This window comes from Somniosus microcephalus, chromosome 14 (assembly GCF_052327205.1).
Source record: "Somniosus microcephalus isolate GS21.2 chromosome 14, FLI_Smic_1.0, whole genome shotgun sequence".
NCBI lineage: Eukaryota > Metazoa > Chordata > Chondrichthyes > Squaliformes > Somniosidae > Somniosus > Somniosus microcephalus.
Genome location: NC_141000.1, coordinates 2,663,260 through 2,684,069, shown reverse-complemented (window position 1 = coordinate 2,684,069; position 20,810 = coordinate 2,663,260). Strand labels below are relative to the sequence as shown.

Genomic DNA, 20,810 nt, shown 5'->3' with positions numbered 1-20,810 from the left:
AAGGGAAGGTCTGTGATAGGGTGGAAGGCAGGCGAGATTAAATGACAAAGTATGATTGGACAAAGCAAAAAGAGAGAATCCCATTACCATCGCCTTTTGCTTAGAAAAATAGTTGGGTTCGACTACCTTTGCCACTATTGCTGCGGTGAAGAGTAAGATACTGTCAGGCATAAAACGGCGGCTCCCAAATTCTCTCAGGCTACATACTGTGGTCAGCGTGCTCAGAGTCTGGGAAATAGTAGCAGGAAAGCCCAGGTGAACACCAAGTGCTGGAGCCCAGCCCCGAGCTAGGAGCAGACCCGTGTGCAGGTGAGTTGTTACACTGATTGCGAAGGGAAGCACTGTGGGTTTATCACAAAGCTGAGGTATTTGTTTTTTAGATGCTTGATTATGTTATAAGTTTAATTTTTCAACCTGTACAATCGGTAGTTCAAAAACAACCTGACCACTGAAGGAAGTTGGAGCAAATTCTTTTGATCAGGTTTGAGTGGGGGGAAAAATGGAGTGATTTTAATTGGTTTTGTGCTGGTTATTCACGGTTGTTTGGTCGATTTTGATACCTGCTGATTTAAGTCACATTTTGTCGATTAGACATTTGGGGCAATTCGCACAGTTAATTAATGGTGCGATGCTGCGGGTTCTCGCAGGATGCAAGACCTTCAATTATTTCAACATTGAAACGCTCAGTTTTTGGATTACAAGCATCACATAAGCTGTATAAGGTTGCCTTACATTGTTCAAAATGTAAACACCGGTTTATATCACCGCCGTGTCTCGGGGAGCCTGCTTCCTTTAGGTGGGGCAGGGGGGCATTTCCAAGTTTTTCCTGAAATTAGTTTTTTTTTTTTACCCCTCCCCAGGAGTTAGCATTACTGGTGGTTGCCCCTAACTAGGTTTAGCATTACTGGTGGTTGCCCCTAACTAGGTTTAGCATTACTGGTGGTTGCCCCTAACTAGGTTTAGCATTACTGGTGGTTGCCCCTAACTAGGTTTAGCATTACTGGTGGTTGCCCCTAACTAGATTTAGCATTACTAGTGGTTGCCCCTAACTAGATTTAGCATTACTAGTGGTTGCCCCTAACTAGATTTAGCATTACTAGTAGTTGCCCCTAACTAGATTTAGTGTTACTGGTGGTTGCCCCTAACTAGGTTTAGCATTACTGGTGGTTGCCCCTAACTAGGTTTAGCATTACTAGTGGTTGCCCCTAACTAGGTTTAGCGTTACTAGTGGTTGCCCCTAACTAGATTGAGCATTACTAGTGGTTGCAAAGGTGGTGCATAGGGGAGGGTGAGAACAGATGCTTTTTACTTCTCTTCCCTATCATACATTCATATAAGGCTAGATCTCCTGGTCTGCACATTATAACTGTCCCATTTAACACATGCTTCCTGTTTTGGCTCTTTGCTCTCCTACTAATTTTGTACATTTATCCACATTTCGTCCAGTTACTTAAAAGATTTAATTCTTCTTGAATCTTCATCATTATAGTCTTCATAGAATCAAATAAATGACAGTACAGTGAAGCCATGCAGCTTGTAACACTGTGCCAGCACTAGCTCTTGAAGACTACTCTAATTCTATTTCCCTGCCCTTTCACTATTTCCTTTTTATATTTGTCATTTTCACACACTTATCCAATTCCCCTTTCGATTGTTAGTCTCTGCCTCAGTAGCCCCTTGTGGTAAAACATTCCCTGTCCTAACAACCTTCTGTTTGAAAATATTCCATCTAACATCCCTGTTCCATCAGTGATAATCTGTCTCTTCCTCCTTGTTAGTGATTCACCAACCTGTAGAAACAATGTCATTATTTACCTTTTTAAAAACCTTTTCCTAACTTTGAAAGCCTAATAATTCCCCCTTGACCATCTCTCTTGCTTTTCTCTGTACCTATAGAAGCTATAAGGCTAGTCGATCTCTGCTGTTCCCTTTTCCATGGCTCGAACATTTTCCCCATTAATGGGGTGTCCAGAACTGTACACCGCTTTCCAGCTGTGACCTAACCAATGTCTTGTATAAGTTCAACACTACTCCTTTGCTTTGATAGGACTTCTGTGTATAAAGTCCAGAGTTCTATTTGCCTTTTTAATGTATTTCAACTCTCACCTTTTTAAAGATCTATGTATCTACATCCCGAGCTTTCTCTGTTCCTCTGCCCTAGACACCCAGCATTTAAGGTACACTTTCTTTCACTGTCCTTTCTCTGCTTCGGCCGGTTATCAGCCCACGCCACTAATCTCCTGCGATTTCCAGTATTTGTCATGTCCCTTAATTTTGTATCAGCAAACTTCAATATCATGATTCTGGTACCCATGTCCAAATCATGAATATAAATGAGAAGTGAAAGATGTCCCAGCATAGATCCCTGGGCACAGCATACCCACATCCCACCCATCTGTAAAATGTTCACTTTCTCTTTACTTTCTGTCCCCTGAACATTGCTCTACCTGCATGGCTACATTTCCTTAATACTATGTGCCTTCATTTTCACAACGAGTCTCTTATGTGGACCTTATCAACCACCTTCTAAAAATCTACATATACAGCAATCCTTTTTCATTTCTATTCAAATTCAATTAAACTAGTAGTAAAATGTCCCAAGGCGCTTCACAGGAGTGTAATCGGACAAAGCTTTACACCGAGCCAGATGAGATATTGGGATGGGTGAGCAAAGCATTATCATTGAGTGTATTAGGGATGGGTTTCTTGAGCAGTATGTAACTGAACCGACCAGGGGGCAAGCAACCTTAGATCTGGTCCTGTGTAACGAGACAGGATTAATTAAAAATGTCCTCGTAAAGGATCCCCTTGGAATGAGTGACCATAACATGGTTGAATTCCATATTCAATTAGAGGGTGAGAAGGTTGGATCTCAAACAAGCGTGCTAAGCTTGAATAAAGGAGACTATGAAGGTATGAGAGCGGAATTGAGTAGAGTGGATTGGGAAAATAGATTAAAGGGTAAGACGATACATGATCAGTGGTGTACATATAAGGAGTTATTTTACAACTTCCAAAAAAAATATATTCCACTGAGAAGAAAAGGGTGTAAAAGAAAAGACAGCCATCCGTGGCTAAGTAAAGAAATTAAGGATAGTATTCGACTAAAAACAAGGGCATATAAGGTAGCCAAATCTAGTGGGAGGATAGAGGATTGGGAAAACTTTAAAAGACAGCAAAAGATAACAAAAGGATTAATTAAGAAAGGGAAGATAGATTATGAAAGTAAATTAGCAAAAAATATAAAAACAGATAGTAAGAGTTTTTATTAGTTATATAAAAAGAAAAAGGGTGGCTAAAGTAAATGTTGGTCCCTTAGAGGATGAGACCGGGAAATTAATGGTGGGAAATATGGAGATGGCAAAAACACTGAATATTTTAGATCAGTCTTTACAGTAGAAGACACTAAGAATATCCCAACACTGGACAAACGGGGGGCTAGAGCTAAACACGATCAAAATCACTAAGGAAGTGGTACTCGGTAAAATAATGGGACTCAAGGCGGATAAATCAACTGGACCTGATGGCTTACATCCTAGGGTCTTGAGGGAAGTGGCGGTAGGGATTGTGGATGCATTGGTAATAATTTTCCAAAACTCCCTGGACTCGGCAATGGTCCCGGCAGACTGGAAAACTACTAATGTAACACCCTTATTTAAAAAGGGCAGTAGACAGAAGGCTGAAAACTATAGACTGGTTAGCCTAACATCTGTGGTAGGTAAAATTTTGGAGTCCATTATTAAGGAGACAGTAACAGGACATTTGGATACTCATAATTTAATAGGACAAAGTCAGCATGGTTTTATGAAGGGGAAGTCATGTTTGACAAATTTGCTGGAGTTCTTTGAGGAAGTAACATATAGGGTGGATAAAGGGGAACCAGTGGACATAGTGTATTTAGACTTCCAAAAGGCATTTGACAAGGTGCCACACAAGATTATTGCTTAAGATAAAAAATCACGTGATTGGGGGTAATATTCTGGCATGGATAGAGGATTGGCTATCTAACAGAAGGCAGAGAGTTGGGATAAATGGTTCATTCTCAGACTGGCAATCAGTAACTAGTGGTGTTCCGCAGGGGTCAGTGCTGGGTCCCCAACTCTTTACAATCTATATTAACGATTTGGAGGAGGGGACCGAGTGTAACATATCAAAGTTTGCAGATGATACTAAGATGGGAGGGAAAGTAGTGAGTGAGGAGGACATAAAAAACCTGCAAGGGGACATAGACAGGCTAAGTAAGTGGGCAGAGATTTGGCAGATGGAATACAATACTGGAAAGTGTGAGGTTATGCACTTTGGCAGGAAAAATCGTAGAGCAAGTTATTATCTTAATGGCAAGAAACTGGAAAGTACTGAAGTACAAAGGGATCTGGGGGTCCTGGTGCACGAAACTCAAAAGGTTAGTATGCAGGTGCAGCAAGTGATTAAGAAGGCCAGTGGAATGTTGGCTTTCATTGCTAGGGGGATAGAATATAAAAATAGGGAGGTATTGCTTCAGTTGTACAAGGTATTGGTGAGACCGCACCTGGAATACTGCGTACAGTTTTGGTGTCCATACTTAAGAAAAGACATACTTGCTCTCGAGTCAGTACAAAGAAGGTTCACTCGGTTAATCCTGGGGATGAGGGGATGGACATATGAGGAGAGGTTGAGTAGATTGGGACTCTACTCATTGGAGTTCAGAAGAATGAGAGGCGATCTTACTGAAACATATAAGATTGTGAAGGGGTTGGATCGGGTGGATGCGGGGAGGATGTTCCCGATGATGGGTGAAACTAGAACTAGGGGGCATAGTCTTAGAATAAGGGGCTGCTCTTTCAAAACTGAGATGAGGAGGAACTACTTCACTCAGAGGGTGGTAGGTCCATGGAATATGCTGCCCCAAAAAGCTGTAGAAGCTACATCATTACATAAATTTAAAACAGAAATAGACAGTTTCCTAGAAGTAAAGGGAATTAAGGGTTACGGGGAGCGGGCAGGAATTTGGACATGAGTCTAGGTTCGGATCGGTCATGGCCCTGTGGGTAGCGGAGCGGGCCCAGGGGCCGTGTAGCCTGATCCTGCTCCTACTTCGTGTGTCTAATTCTGTTAGATTCAGGAGATGGTTCTGTGATAGTGGATTGGCGGTTAGGATCAGATCAGCCATGATCTTATTGAATGGCGGAGCAGGCTCGAGGGGCCGATTGGCCTATTCCTGCTCCTATTTCTTATGGTCTTAAAGAGGTAGGTTTTAAGGAGAGTCTTAAAGGAGGAGAGGTTTAGGGAGGGAACTTCAGAGATGAGGGCCTTGGCAGCTGAAAGCAATGGTGGAACGAAAAAAATCAAGAATGCACAAGATGCCAGAATTGGTGGAGCACAGAGACCTCTGAGTTGTAGAGCTGGAGGAGGTTACAGAGATATGGAGGTGAGAGGTCATGGAGGGATTTGAACACAAGGATGAGAATATTAAAATTGAGGCGTTGCCGGACCGGGAGCCAATGTAGGTCAGCGAGCACTGGATGATGGGTGAACGGGACTTGATGCGCATTATGATACGGGCAGCAGAGTTTCGGAGGAGCTCAAGTTTACGGAGGGTGCAAGATGGGAGGCCGGCCAGGAGAACATTGGAATGGTCAAGACTAGAGGTAACAAAGGCATTGAAGAGGGTTTCAGCAGCAGATGGGCTGAGGCGGGGCAGAGACTGACGATGTTAACGCGATGGAAGTAGGCAGTCTTGGTGATGTAGAGGACTGTCATTTGCAATGCATGCTGACTATCCCTGATTTTAGCCTATGCTTTTCTAAATATTGTATGGACTTGATGTTGCCCACGTCAAGAAAAGACTAACTGGCCTATAATTTCCTGGTTTATCATTTACATAACATAAGAAATAGGAGCAGGAGTAGGCCGTTCGGCCCCTCGAGCCTGTTCCGCCATTCAATAAGATCATGGCTGATCTTCTCCCTCATCTCCACTTTCCCGCACTATCCCCATATCCCTTGATTTCCCTTAGTATCCAAAAATATATCTTTTTTTTGTCCTGAATATGTTCAACGACTGAGCCTCCACAGCCCTCTGGGGTAGAGAATTCCAAAGATTCACCACCTTCTGAGTGAAGAAATTCCTCCTCATCTCAGTCCTCAATGGTCGACCCCTTATTCTGAGACTGTGACCCCTGGTTCTAGACTCCCCAGCCAGGGGAAACATCCTCCCTACATCTACCCTGTCAAGCCCTGTAAGAATTTTGTATGTTTCAATGAGATCACCTCTCATTCTTCTGAACTCTGGAGAATATAGGCCTAGTCTACTCAATCTCTCCTCATAGGACAATCCCCCCATCCCAGGAACCAGTCTGGTGAACCTTCGTTGCACTCCCTCTATGGCAAGTATATCCTTCCTTGGGTAAGGAGACCAAAACTGTCCACAATACTCCAGGTGTGGTCTCACCAGGGCCCTATATAATTGCAGTAAGACTTATTGGCCTAGAAATTCGGGTCGGGGGCTTCCTGCGGGTGCAAGCCCCCGACCAACACTTATCTAGCGCGCCGGCAGTTGACCTCTTGGCCTGCGAGGAATTCCTCTCCGAGGCCTGTCCCAGAGGCCGGCGCGCTATGCTGGCGTGTCCCAGGGGCGTAGTTAGTGCGAAGCGTCCCCTGGGATCACGTGAGCAACAGGCAGCCAATCGGAGCAGGGAATGCTCCATTCATAAGTCTTGACAGATAGACCTGTCAAAACGTATAAATGCTGAGGCTGTAAAACTGTACTTTACCTTCAAATAATTTTTTTTTTTAATCACACTTTGTAAATAAACTATAAATGACATAAATTTAAATTTTTGTTTAAAATAGTTATTTATTGAAAAAAATAATTTTATAAAAAAACAGGGCTAAAAATAAACTTACCTTGCTTTAAAGTATTTAAAAGTAAAAAACCTGTGGAAAAAATGTTTTAATTTTAAATAATTGACCACTTACCTTTGAAAATGAAGTTCTTACGGCTGCTTTTTACATTTCTAAAATGTACAGACTTACCCGCACGTTAAAACCTGAAAAAAAAAAAGGAAGTTCAACGCGCACGCGCAGACTCCCGCGCACACGTGTTCGACCTCTGAACCCCTTGGTTCAGAGGATCGGAAGTGCCGGTTTCCCGCGCATGCGTAGTGCGTGCAAGATTCCGGCACTTCCATCGGGTCCACGCGTGAGTACTCCGTCCGTACTCACACGTTGGGACCTGAATTTCTGGGCCATTTACTCTTGTACTCAAATCCTCTTGTAATAACATACCATTTGCTTTCCTAATTGCTTGCTGTACCTGCATGTTAACTTTCAGTGATTCGTGTACAAGGACACCCAGGTCCCTCTGAACACTAACATTTCCCAATCTCTCTCCATTTAAAAAATACTCTGCTTTTCTATTTTTCCTACCAAAGTGGATAACTTCATATTTCTCCACATTATATTCCATTTGCCATGTTCTTGCCCACTCCCTTAGCTTGTCTATATCCCCTTGAAGCCTCTTTGCATCCTCCTCACAACTTACATTCCCACCCAGCTTTGTATCATCAGCAAACTTGGATATATTACATTTGGTCCCCTCATCCAAATCATTGATGTAGATTGTGAATCGCTGAGGCCCAAGCACTGATCCTTGCGGTACCCCACTAGTTACAGCCTGCCAACCCAAAAATGACCCGTTTATTCCTACTCTCTGTTTTCTGTCCGTTAACCAATCCTCAATCCATGCTAGTATATTACCCCCAATCCCATGAGCCCTAATTTTGTTTAATAACCTCTTGTGTGGCACCTTATCAAATGCCTTCTGAAAATCCAAATACACCACATCCACTGGTTCCCCCTTATCTATTCTGCTAGTTACAACCTCAAAAAGCTCTTAACAGATTTGTCAAACACTATTTCCCTTTCATAAATCCGTGTTGACTCTGCCCAATCCTATTATTATTTTCTAAGTGCCCGGTTACCACGTCCTTAATTTCATCTGTCTTGAACAGGGGTGTAATATTCACCAGCCTCAAGCTGTGAAAGGCCAGCCTCGGTGGAAGTGATTGAGATACAAGTACTGAAATTTTCATTTAGATACTTCACTGTAAATTTAAATTTCTTAATTTTATCTGAGGTGTTGGAGGACTGGGAGCCAATGTAGCTAAGAGAGGACTGAGGTGATGGGTGAGTGGGACTTAGTACAGATTGGATACAGGCAGCAGAGTAGAGTGGATACAGGCAGCAGAGTACAGCTTGGATACAGGCAGCAGAGTACAGCTTGGATACAGGCAGCAGAGTACAGCTTGGATACAGGCAGCAGAGTACAGCTTGGATACAGGCAGCAGGGTACAGATTGGATACAGGCAGCAGGGTACAGATTGGATACAGGCAGCAGGGTACAGATTGGATACAGGCAGCAGGGTACAGATTGGATACAGGTAGCAGGGTACAGATTGGATACAGGCAGCAGGGTACAGATTGGATACAGGTAGCGGAGCACAGATTGGATACAGGCAGCAGGGTACAGATTGGATACAGGCAGCAGAGCACAGATTGGATACAGGCAGCAGAGCACAGATTGGATACAGGCAGCAGGGTACAGATTGGATACAGGCAGCAGAGTACAGATTGGATACAGGCAGCAGGGTACAGATTGGATACAGGCAGCAGGGTACAGATTGGATACAGGCAGCAGGGCACAGATTGGATACAGGCAGCAGAGCGCAGATTGGATACAGGGTGCAGATTGGATACAGGCAGCAGGGCGCAGATTGGATACAGGCAGCAGGGCACAGATTGGATACAGGCAGCAGAGCACAGATTGGATACAGGCAGCAGAGTACAGATTGGATACAGGCAGCAGAGCACAGATTGGATACAGGCAGCAGGGTACAGATTGGATACAGGCAGCAGGGTACAGATTGGATACAGGCAGCAGGGTACAGATTGGATACAGGCAGCAGGGTACAGATTGGATACAGGCAGCAGAGCACAGATTGGATACAGGCAGCAGGGTACAGATTGGATACAGGCAGCAGGGTACAGATTGGATACAGGCAGCAGGGTACAGATTGGATACAGGCAGCAGAGCACAGATTGGATACAGGCAGCAGGGTACAGATTGGATACAGGCAGCAGAGTACAGATTGGATGCAGGCAGCAGGGTACAGATTGGATACAGGCAGCAGAGTACAGATTGGATACAGGCAGCAGGGTACAGATTGGATACAGGCAGCAGAGTACAGATTGGATACAGGCAGCAGGGTACAGATTGGATACAGGCAGCAGGGTACAGATTGGATACAGGCAGCAGGGCACAGATTGGATGCAGGCAGCAGAGTACAGATTGGATACAGGCAGCAGGGCACAGATTGGATACAGGCAGCAGAGCACAGATTGGATACAGGCAGCAGGGCACAGATTGGATACAGGCAGCAGGGCACAGATTGGATACAGGCAGCAGGGCACAGATTGGATACAGGCAGCAGGGTACAGCTTGGATACAGGCAGCAGAGTTTTGGACAAGCTGCAGTTTAGAGTGTGGCAGTGGGAGGCTGGCCCGGAGAGCATTGGAATAGTTGCGTCTGGAGGTGATAAAGGCGTGGATGAAGGTTTCAGCATCGGTGGGGCGGAGATGGGCAATATTACAGGACTGGGAAAAACTGCAATCCAGCTGGCTGGACTAATGCCTCTGAATCACCATTCCCTCAAATATCTATCCAATTCCCCCTTCACTTTGTTCCACGCTGCCTCCTTGACAGTTCATTCCAAACATCAAAGGGAGGGTGGGAAAAGTGCATGAAATGTACGTCCATAAACTACCAACCATGGAAAGACCCCTTGGAACACTCCAAAAATCTCTCCACCCCAAACGAGGATTCTGCCCTTTTCTTGTTCCCAGAGACTTCCTGTTGCCAAATCCATTTTCAACCCAGTTGGATAACAATTTAGATTGGTATAGGGCCTTTAACATCGCTAAACAACCATTGGTATAGGGCCTTTAACATCGCTAAACAACCCAAGGTGCTTCAGAGGTGTAATAAAAAATACTTGATGCCAAGTGAAGAAAGGAGATTTATATGGGGGTGACTAAATGGTTGTTCAAAGAGGTTAGTTTTAAGGGGGGTCTTAAAGAAGGAGGGAGGTAATTCCAGAGAATGTGGCCTACTCAGCTGAAGGCATGACCACCAACACTGGGGTGAGAGGAGCTAATTTAATTGCATACTGCTTTGTGGTTTTTAAGCCTTTGTTATGGAACATTGCTGTGTTTTATAAATTCTGGTGTGTGTAATGGTCACTGGATAGTTCTTGTCTATCAGTTTAGTTCCAAGATTGAAGGCAGATTTGGAGATGTGGAAAGATCCTGACTGCCCCATGTGGTCTCATTGTGAACTTCCTACTCCCACTGTTGGTCTCGCTGGTCTTTAATTCCATCATTCTCGGTCTCAATTCTTTAGAATATTAAATGCTTAGCTTTAGATTATTCCTAACCTTTTTATTCAGCTGTGCTTTGTCGTGAAATGAAGTAGAGATTAGGGGAAAAAAACAAGTGAAAAATTCAATGGTCGGTGCAGCCAATGAACTGTGGGACACTAGGAAATTGATTTTGTCTCTGTTTTAAAAAGAATGTCTGGAGGTTAATGAATCCGTCAACAATGAGTCACTTCAATAAACAGACTCTAAATTTGCTTGTTCCCTGCTTTGTGCTTTTTCTGAAACTTGTTATTTGGGTTAAGGTTCAACCATGTTTGAAGAATCCATCAATACTTTATAATCATTGATTTTTCTTCCCGTCGGTGTACTTGATTTTGTCCATTTACCCTTCACACAATGTCAGAATCGGCAACTCCGTCCACAGGGAAAATCATTCATCAACCAACTGCAGGCATTTCTAATTTGAAGTCTTGTGATCTCCAATTTCACAGTGGGTCAGTTACCAGTTTATCTCCTCTTACATCCCAGCCCCGGTCACTGTCAGCTGTGGTTCAAAAAGTTCTCCATAGAATTTTGTTCCGTAGTCAACAAAGTGCAACCCCTGAAGCTTTGGTATTTCGGTGCCCTGTGAGACATTGTTTAAAGTCCTAACTTACCAAGTCTTCAATTTTGCAGAGGCATACTGCAGGGTGTACTGCTCTGCAGGACTTGGAGGGGAGGAGAAATAAAATAAGAACATTGTCATATGACACCACACTGACGAGCTACCTATATGCATAGAAGCTACAGCACGGAAACAGGCCATTCGACCCAACCAGTCCCTGTCGGCCTTCACCCTCCACATGACCAAATAGTTCGAATCACATTTACCCACCCTGTTGCCTTATCCCTTCATCCCTTTTCCTTCCTCCACTTCTCCCTTCAAATCTTGAATGTTGATATAGTTTCTGCCTCAACCACTAACGCTGCAAGTGAATTTCACAGTCTCGCAATTCTGTATGAAGAAGTTTCTCCATCTCTCTGTTCTAAATAGGGATGAAAAACAGCAAGCTAATGCAGGGACACTCACTGCAATGCCAAGATAGGAACTAGAAATGAGAGGGTATTGCATAAAAGGAACAGTTTCTGCTTTGTGAATGTCACACCATGAATGTTGAAGTACATTTAAAGTAAAATAAGGAAATCATTAAAGACCTGTGATTGCATAGAATTTACAGCTCAGAAACAGGCCATTTGGTGTTTATGCTCCACACTAGCTTCCTTCCACTCTATTTTCTTAATCTAACCCTTACTTCATCTAACACTATCAGCATATCCTTCTATTCCTTTCTCCCTCATGTACTTAATCTAGCTTCCCCTTAAATGCATCTCTGCTATTCACCTCAACTACTCCATTTGGCAGCGAGTTCCACATTCTCACCACTCTGGGTAAAGAAATTTCTCCTGAATTCTTTATTGGGTGTATTAGTGACTATCTTATACTGATGGCCTCTAGTTTTGGACTCTCCCCACTAGTGGAAACATCTTCTCTACATCTACCCTATCAAACCTCTTTATAATTTTAAAGACCTCTACTAGGTTAGCCTTCTCTTTTCTAGTGAAAAGAGCCCCAGCCTGTTCAGTCCTTCTGATAGTTATACCCTCTCTGTTCTGGTATCACCCTTGTAAATCTTATTTTCACTTTCTCCAGTGCCTCTATATCCTTTTAGTAATATGGAGACCAGGACTGTGCACAGTACTCGGTGTGGTCTAACCAAGGTTCTATATAAGTTTAACATGAATTCTCTGCTTTTGAATTCTATTCCCCTAGGAATGACCCCCAGTGCTTTGTTTGCACTTTTTATGACTTTGCTTGCCTGCGTTGCTACTGTTAATGATTTGTGAATCTGTACCCCTAGATCCCTTTGAGCCTCTACTCCCATTTAGATTCTTATTTTCCAAGCCATGTGTGGCCTCCTTATTCCTCCTGCCAAAATGCACCACCTCACACTTATCTATATTGAAATTCTTTTGCCATTTACCCGCCTATTTTGCAAGTTTGTTAAGGTCTTGTATTTTGTCGCAGTCCTTCTCTATTAACTATAGTCCCCAGTTTGGTGTCATCTGCAAATTTTGATATTGTACTTACAATTCTTGAGTTCAAATCATTTATGTAAATGGTAAAAACACTGATCCTAACACCGATCCTTGTGGAACACCATTTCCCACCTTCTGCAACCTGAGTAACTACCTTAAACCCCATCTCCCTCTCCTGTTTTGTAGCGTGTTTGCTATCCATTCTGCTACTTGTCCCTTGACTCCACATGCTCTGACCTTAGTCATGGGTCTACCTTATCAAAAGACTTTTGAAAGTCCATGTATATCACATCCATTGCATTACTCTTGCCTACTCTTTCTGTTACTACTTCAAAAAATTGAATAAGATTGGTCAAGCATGACCTTCCCTTTTTAAATCCATGCAGTCTATTTATTATATTTCATTTTTGAGATGCTTTTCTATTACATCTTTGAGTCAAGATTCCAATATCTTTCCTATCACTGACGTTACGCTAACTGGTCTATAGTTCCCTGGACTTGTTCTATCTCCCTTTTTGAATATAGGAATAACATTAACTGTCCACCAGTCCTCTGGCACTCTACCCTTTCCAAGCCTCTATTGTCTCTTCGCTTGTTTCTTTTAATGTGTGTGGATGCAATCCATCTGGACCCGGGGGTTTATTCTTTCTAGGCTTTCCTAGTTTATCAATTATCTCCCTCTCTATCTTAAATATCCTTTTTGATCTCTTCTAATGTTATGTACACCTTGTTAGTCTCCCTGGTAAAAACTGAGGCAAATTAACTCTTCAATATTTCTGCCATTTCACTGTTCGTACCTGTGAGTTTATCTTGTGCATCCCTTAGTGGCCCTAGACCTATCTTTCCTTTTATTTGTGTCTGTAGAATACTTTACTGTTTCTTTTTATATTCTTTGATAATTTAATTTTGTAATTCCTCTTTGCTTTCCTGATTGTTTTATTAACTTCTTTCCTAACTTTTTCGTATTCCTTTTTATCATCCTCTCCTCAAGAAGGAGTTAGATATATTTCTTAAGGCTAAAGGGATCAAGGGATATGGGGCGAAGGCAGGGACAGGGTACTGAACTTGGATGATCAGCCATGATCTCATTAAATGGCGGAGCAGGCTCGAGGGGCCGAATGGCCTACTCCTGCTCCTATCTTCTATGTTTCTATTGTCTATGCACTTAGTGTATGCCTTTTACATTTACTTTCAATTTTACCTTTATCTCTTTATTCATCCATGGTGTTTCATTATCGGCTAGTTCTTTTTTTTTAATGAAATATGTTTTTCCTGAACTCTCTTGATCACGTTGTTAAATATTTCCCACTGCTGTTCTATCTCTTTGTTTATCAATATTTGTTTCCAGTTTAACTTCCCTACTTACATCCTCGTTCCCTCGTCATTAGCTTTTTTCTAAACTATCACTTTGGTCTTTGTCTTGTGTCTCTCTCAATCGTTATCTTAAACCTGTACGCACTGTAAAAACTCCATTCCCCTTTCCCTACCTCCTCTTGCCAGTTTTTTAAATTGCTCTCGAGAAGATGGTGGTGAGCCACCTTCTTGAACCACTGCAGTCCGTGTGGTGAAGGTACTCCCACAGTGCTGTTAGGGAGGGAGTTCCAGGATTTTGACCCAGCGACGATGAAGGGTCGGCGATATATTTCCAAGTCAGGTTGGTGTGTAACTTGGAGGGGAACTTGCAGGTGATGGTGTTCCCATGCGTCTGCTGCCCTTATCCTTCTAGGTGGTAGAGATCACGGGTTTGGGAGGTGCTGCTGAAGAAGCCTTGGCAAGTTGCTGCAGTGCATCTTGTAGATGGTACACACTGCAGCCACGGTACGCTGATGGTGGAGGGAGTGAATGTTTAAGGTGGTGGATGGGGTGCCAATCAAGCGGGCTGCTTTGTCCTGGATGGTGTCGAGCTTCCTGAGTGTTGTTGGAGCTGCACTCATTCAGGCAAGTGGAGAGTATTCCATCACACTCCTGACTTGTGACTTGTAGATGGTGGAACGGCTTTGGGGAGTAAAGAGGTGAGACACTTGCCGCAGAATACCCAGCCTCTGACCTGCTCTTATTGCCACAGTATTTGTGGCTGGTCCAGTTAGGTTTCTGGTCAATGGTTATCCCCAGGATGTTGATGGTGGGGGATTCGGCGATGGTAATGCCGTTAAATGCCATGGGGCAGCGGAGATAGTTATTGCCTGGCATTTGTGTGGTGCGAATGTTGCCTGCCACTTAGCCCAAGCCTGAATATCGTACAGGTTTTGTTGCATGCGGGCATGGACTGTTTCATTATCTGAGGAGTTGTGAGTGGCACTGAACACTATGCAATCATCAGCGAACATCCCTATTTCTGACCTTATGTTGGAGGGAAGGTCATTGATGAAGCAGCTGACGATGGTTGGGCCTAGGACACTGCCCTGAGGAACTCCTGCAGCGATGTCCTGGGGCCGAGATGATTGACCTCCAACAACCACAACCACCTTCCTTTGTGCTAGGTATGACTCCAGCCAGTGGAGAGTTTTCCCCAATTCCCATTGACTTCAATTTTACTAGGGCTCCTTGATGCCACACTTGGTCAAATGCTGCCTTGATGTCAAGGGCAGTCACTCTCACCTCACCTCTGGAATTCAGCTCTTGTGTCCATGTTTGGACCAAGGCTGTAATAAGTTCTGGAGCCGAGTGGTCCTGGCGGAACCCAAACTGAGCATCAGTGATCAGGTTATTGGTGAGTAAGTGCCGCTTGATAGCACTGTCGATGACACTTTCCATCACTTTGCTGATGATTGAGAGTAGACTGATGGGGCGGAAATTGTCTGGATTGGATTTGTCCTGCTTTTTGTGGACAGGACATACCTGGGCAGTTTTCCACATTGTCGGGTAGATGCCAGTGTTGTAGCTGTACTGGAACAGCTTGGTTAGAGGCGCGGCTAGTTCTGGAGCTTATTTGAGGCTAGTTGAAATCTCCCATGATTAATATTCTATATCTTTTACTCATTTCATTGATTTGCTTATATATTTCTCCCTCCACTTCCCGTCTATTATTGAGTGGTCTGCAGAATACCCCTATTAGTGTGATCGATCTCTCATTCTTTATCTCCACCCATGTGGTTTCTGGTTCTATCTTAATGTTAGTTATGTCCTATTTTCAGCTGCCATTATGTCAGTTCTAATGAGTACAGCGACCCCACCCCCCTACTTTCCTACCCTTTCTAAATACGTTGTCCTGCAATATTTAACTGCCAGTCCTGTTCTTTATGCAGCTACGTTTGAGTTATCCCGACTACATCTGGCTCCTCGCTATGAATTATTGCCTCCAGTTTCCTCATTTTGTTTCGAATGCTGTGTACATTGCTGTACAGGCAATTTAATTTGTTTTTATTAATCGTTCCTCTCGCTTTATTTTTAAGTTATTTTATACTTATCTTCAATAACTTTACCGTTCCCTGACTGTTTTTGTTAAACTTATTCTTTTCCTTGGTCTGACCTTTACACTCATCGCTCTGATCTTCAGGGTGCTGTTATTTCTACCAGATATCTCCCCCTGTCTTACTAGTTTAAAGTCTTATCTACAGGTTGAAACATGTTCGTAAAAAGGCTGGTTATTTTCAAGTGATCATTCACCCTCTGATATTACAGACTGACCTCTCTATCTGTTACTAGTTTAACCCTCTGATATTGGAGAACAAACCCCAATATTTGGTGTGGAGTTAGAATCCCGTAAGTCCACATTGGCTGTTCCTTCTCATTTGGTTAGTAGTTTGCCCATCAATTACTGTGAGTAAACCGCAGGTGTTAACACAGTGATGGCTTCCTCTGTTCATGGGCATTGATTTTCTATATCAGAGTCATTTGATGTTTTCAACTGAGGAATGCCCCAAGGTGCTTCACAGTGAACACAAGGAAAACGGGCTCTGAGCCAGGAAGGGAGAGATCCGGAAGGGTGACTCAACACTTGGTTAAAGTTGGGATTGGAGAGGTTTTTATAGGTGAAGTGAGGTGGAGAGAATTCAGAAAGTAGACCAAAGCAGTTGAAGGCGCTGCCACCAATGGTGGGGCAGGAGAGGGTGTACAGAAGACTAGCATTCGAAGAATGGCCCACTTGGGAGGGCATATCAGGCTAGAGGAGGTTCGAGATCGAGTGGGACCAGACCAGGCCATGCAGAGATTTATAGACAGTGATGAGGATTTTAAATGTAATGGAGATGAGCAGCCATTAGCTCATTGAGGACAGGGTGCTGGGTGGGCGGGATTAAGTGCAGCACAGGATACCTGTGTCAGAGTTTGGGACAAATTGGGAGTTTATGGACAGAGGAGGATGAGAGGCCAGCAATGGAAGTGCCAGAGCAGTTGATTCTGGAGGTGAACAAGGATCTGTAAGGGGTACCAGCGACACAAGTGGGAGTAAGTGGCTAAGATGTGGAGTTTAAAGCTCAGCTTCGCGGCAAACAGGACGATAAGACTTTCAACAGTCTGGTTCAGCCTGTGTGTGGGGCCAGGGCGGTGGATTTAGTGCATCAAACCACCAGATTGATATTTCATCTGTCAAACACTGACAATCTGTACTCCAAGTTAATTCCTTCCTGTCAGGATGATTGAGATCTCCCCGGAACAGAAAGCTGAATGCTGGAACTTTTGACAGATCGCGGCCATTCTGCTTTCTGTGCCGGTGAGCTGAGGGACTCCCGAGACCTGAGGGAAGGAAGGCTGTAAAGGTAAGTAAAACTTCTTTAAACACACTTACCTTTGCACTCATGCACCCATCACTCACCTGAAGACTGGACATCTCGACCCCTCCAAGCCCTTCATCCCGACGGCCCACCTCGCGAACTTGGCGTAGTTTGGAGCCGTCGGGAATCCCACATTTCAACAATGAAAATAGGGATTAGGCTAAAAACTGCCTGTTAACAGGCAGTTAATTGGCACTAATCCCCTTCCCGCCTCGGGGAGGCGGGTCCCAGTGCGGGTCGGGTACCCGCCTCCTTTGAAACTGGCATGGAGTCGAGTTGGGGGTGGGATGGGTTCGTGCCCCCCGATTTCGGGATTTTAACCCCCCACATGCCTCCAATCCCGCCTCCACGGCCCAATGAAAATCCTTCCCTTAATCTTCCAGTAATACAAATTCCAAGTGATCAGTTACACATCCGGATGAATATTAAAAATATATAGACTTTCTTATGATCAGAGATGGTTGGGAGCTAATTCGACAGCTTTTGACTTGAGGTAGATGTGACTGCTTCATTCAGTAAGTAGGTTTTAGAGTAGGATTAAATTGACGGTGAATCCCTTCACCCTGGGATGGTTGGCTCGCCATACATGTACGCCTTTGTTACCTCTAAACTTAACTATTCTAATGCTGTCCCAACCAGCCTCCCATCTTGCACCCCCTGTAAACTTGAGCTCATCCAAAACTCTGCTGCCCGTGTTCTAACTCGCACCAAGTCCTGTGCTTGCTGACCTACGTTGGCTCCCGATCCGGCAATGCCTTGGTTTTAAAATTCTCATCCTTGTTTCCAAATCCCTCCATGGCCTCGCCCCTCCCTATCTCTAATCTCCTCCAGCCCTGCAACCCTCTGAGATATTGGCGCTCCTTTAACTCTGGCCTCTTGAGCATCCCTGATTTTTATCGCTCCTCCATGGGCAGCCGTGCCTTCAGCTGCTGAGATATTAAGCTCTGGAATTCCCTCCTTAAACTTCTCTGCTTCTCCAACTCTCTCACCTCCTTTAAGACACTTCCTAAAACCTACCTCTTTCGCTCGTCCTAACATCTCCTTATGTGCGTCGGTGTCAAGTTTTGTTTGATAACTCTCCTGTGAAGCGCCTCGGGACGGTTTATTACATTAAAGGCACGATATAAATGATATAAATGCCAGTTTTATTTATTGCAATACTAAAGATGGGTGAGTGAGGAATGCTGAAGCGGGGAGCGGGCAATCCATATTTGGGCATATATGTTGAGCATTGTGATGTGTTGTCCCACTTTCCAACTCTATCGGGATGGAGCGGCTGACCTCCCCTGGGATTGCGATCTCCAATGTGAAGGGAAGATGCTTGTCATTGAGTGAGGCCATTTGGCTGCTGTCTGGGCTACTTGGTCCCTTGTGAGTTTGGGTGCTCTGCAGGGTTGAGGTGTGTCTCCTGTTGAAATGCCACATTTGCTGCACCTTGAGAAAAATTGGTATGTTCTTCCGTTCAGGTGGTGTAGACCAGGGATTGGGCTCCTGTGTTTTATTTGGAGGCTGGTTTTGTCCAGTAGCACCTTGGGTGTTGCCCACAGATAGGGGAGCTGTCACTGTTGGTCGTGGGGGTGCCCTCCTTCTGTGAGCTCCCAGTATTGAGGTTATCGTCCCCAACTCGTCGTGTTCCACTGCTCCCTCTGGGGTCTGTCCCTCTAGTTATACCTGTGCAACACCATGGATACCTTTTCCACAGTGCAGTGTTTGAAATAGGTTCCTGTTTGTTCCTCCTGTTCCCACCCTCCATGGTTCCAGCTTGCTTTCAGGGGTGCATGGGGGGAGGTAATTCTCTTTTGAAAGCTGGGTGGGGGTAGCCTGACGCTGCTCCCCACCCTGTGCCTAGCCCTGTGCGCAACCATCCTGACTGTCCACGTAGAATTTACAGCTCCGAATCATGCCATTCAGCTCAGCAGGCCTATGCCTGTGTTTCTGCTCCACACGAGCCTCCTCCCGTCTTACTTAATTTCACCCTATCAGCATATCTTATTCCTTTCTCTCTCATGTACTTATCCAGCTTTCCCTTAAATGCAGCAAGTCAGCACAAGTTAGCTGGCTGGCAGGGCTGGTGTTTCCCAGCCATTAATTCCGATATGTTTCATTTTCATCGATTGTTATTCTCTGTAGCTCGATCTTGATGTGCAGAATGTAATGATCATGTATTTCATGAGTAAATTATTTGAGGTAAATTCTAGCTAGCTAAATGACTTCTGAGACCATTTGCCTTGAAGCCACATAGTCTTTTGATCGAGGTGTGAACTGGATTGTTTTTTACTTTATTGTAAGCTATGTTAGAGAGTTTGTGAGCAAATATTGCAGACGCTGAAATTTAAAAAAAAAAAAAAAAAAAAAAAAAAAAAATTCATTCCTGGGATGTGGGCCTCGCTGGCAGGGCCAGCATTTATTGCCCATCCCTAATTGCCCTTGAGAAGGTGGTGGTGAGCTGCCTTGAACCGCAGAGAGCAGTTAAGAGTTAACCACATTGCTGTGGGTCTGGAGTCACGTATAGGCCAGACCGGGTAAGGATGGCAGATTTCCTTCCCCAAAGGACATTAGTGAACCAGATGGGTTTTTATGACAATCCGGTAGTTTCATTGTCACCATTACTGATACTAGCTTTTTATTCCAGATTTATTTAATTAACTGTATTTAAATTCCCCAGCTGCCGTGGTGGGATTTGAACTCGCGTCTCCAGATCATTAGTCCAGGCCTCTGGATTACTAGCCCAGTAACATAACCAGATCTTTTGCACTTGTCTCCTTATATTTCAAGGTCTTGATGTAGCCATGAAAGGATTTCAAGTAGATTCACGCAAGAGAAAAATAAATGGTGGTATATAAGCTGGAATTGGTGAACCCAAACCATTTAATGAGGTCTCATTTTAATCATTTCGTGCTGAGACTTAAAAGCAAAATTGTTTGCTTTTATTTTTAGACATTAACAGAACATTTCCTGACAATGTACAGTTTCGCAGAACTGCTAACCCCTGCTTACAGCACCCACTTTTCAACATTTTAGTGGCATACGGGACCCACAACAAAACAGTCGGCTATTGCCAGGTATGTAGTGTCTGATTTTATAAATTATTTCGTACGGCTGATGTAGCTGTAGAGCAACAACTATCATTTTACATTGAGGTGGTTGAGCCAGATAATTGCGTCGGGAGTAGCGGAGCGTATCGCTGTGTTGCCTCCTTTGTATTTGTGAATCGAGCATTGAGTCGTTCTATGTTCCATGGTCTGTTCTGGGTGACCACAGTCGCACGCAGGAGAATTTTTAATTCTCCATTCGTGCATCAAGCATCCGCATCTGCCATGGTTTTTGCAGATGGGGTTTAGGGTTGCCCATAAGTTTGCGGAAGTTCGAAGCCAGGGAGCTTCCGCGTCGAGTCTTTCCAAGCACCATCAGGGTTGAAGTTGCATTGTTGAAAGTTAAGCGCGTGGATCCAAAAGGGCTTGTGTGGTGAGGGATGCTATTCAGATCCTGGTGAATGGGGAGGTGTTCGTTTATAAGTACAAGTAGTATGAACAGATTGGTGCCCGGGGCCGTGCTGTGCCTTCGGTGTTGCTGTTCTGGTCACTGAAGCACAAGGGAAATGTCCATG

At 44.2% G+C, this 20,810-nt stretch overlaps 1 protein-coding gene across 4 annotated transcripts in view; it reads left to right on the top strand.

Moving 5' to 3' along the window:
• The window catches only part of grtp1a (growth hormone regulated TBC protein 1a), a 70,987-nt gene that overhangs the window by 14,957 nt on the left and 35,220 nt on the right, over positions 1-20,810 (top strand). For all 4 annotated transcript variants that reach the window (XM_086006124.1, XM_086006123.1, XM_086006125.1 and 1 more), the window contains one exon: positions 20,141-20,265. In XM_086006124.1, coding sequence (XP_085862250.1) covers positions 20,141-20,265 — 125 coding nt within the window. The remainder of the gene's footprint in view (positions 1-20,140; positions 20,266-20,810) is intronic.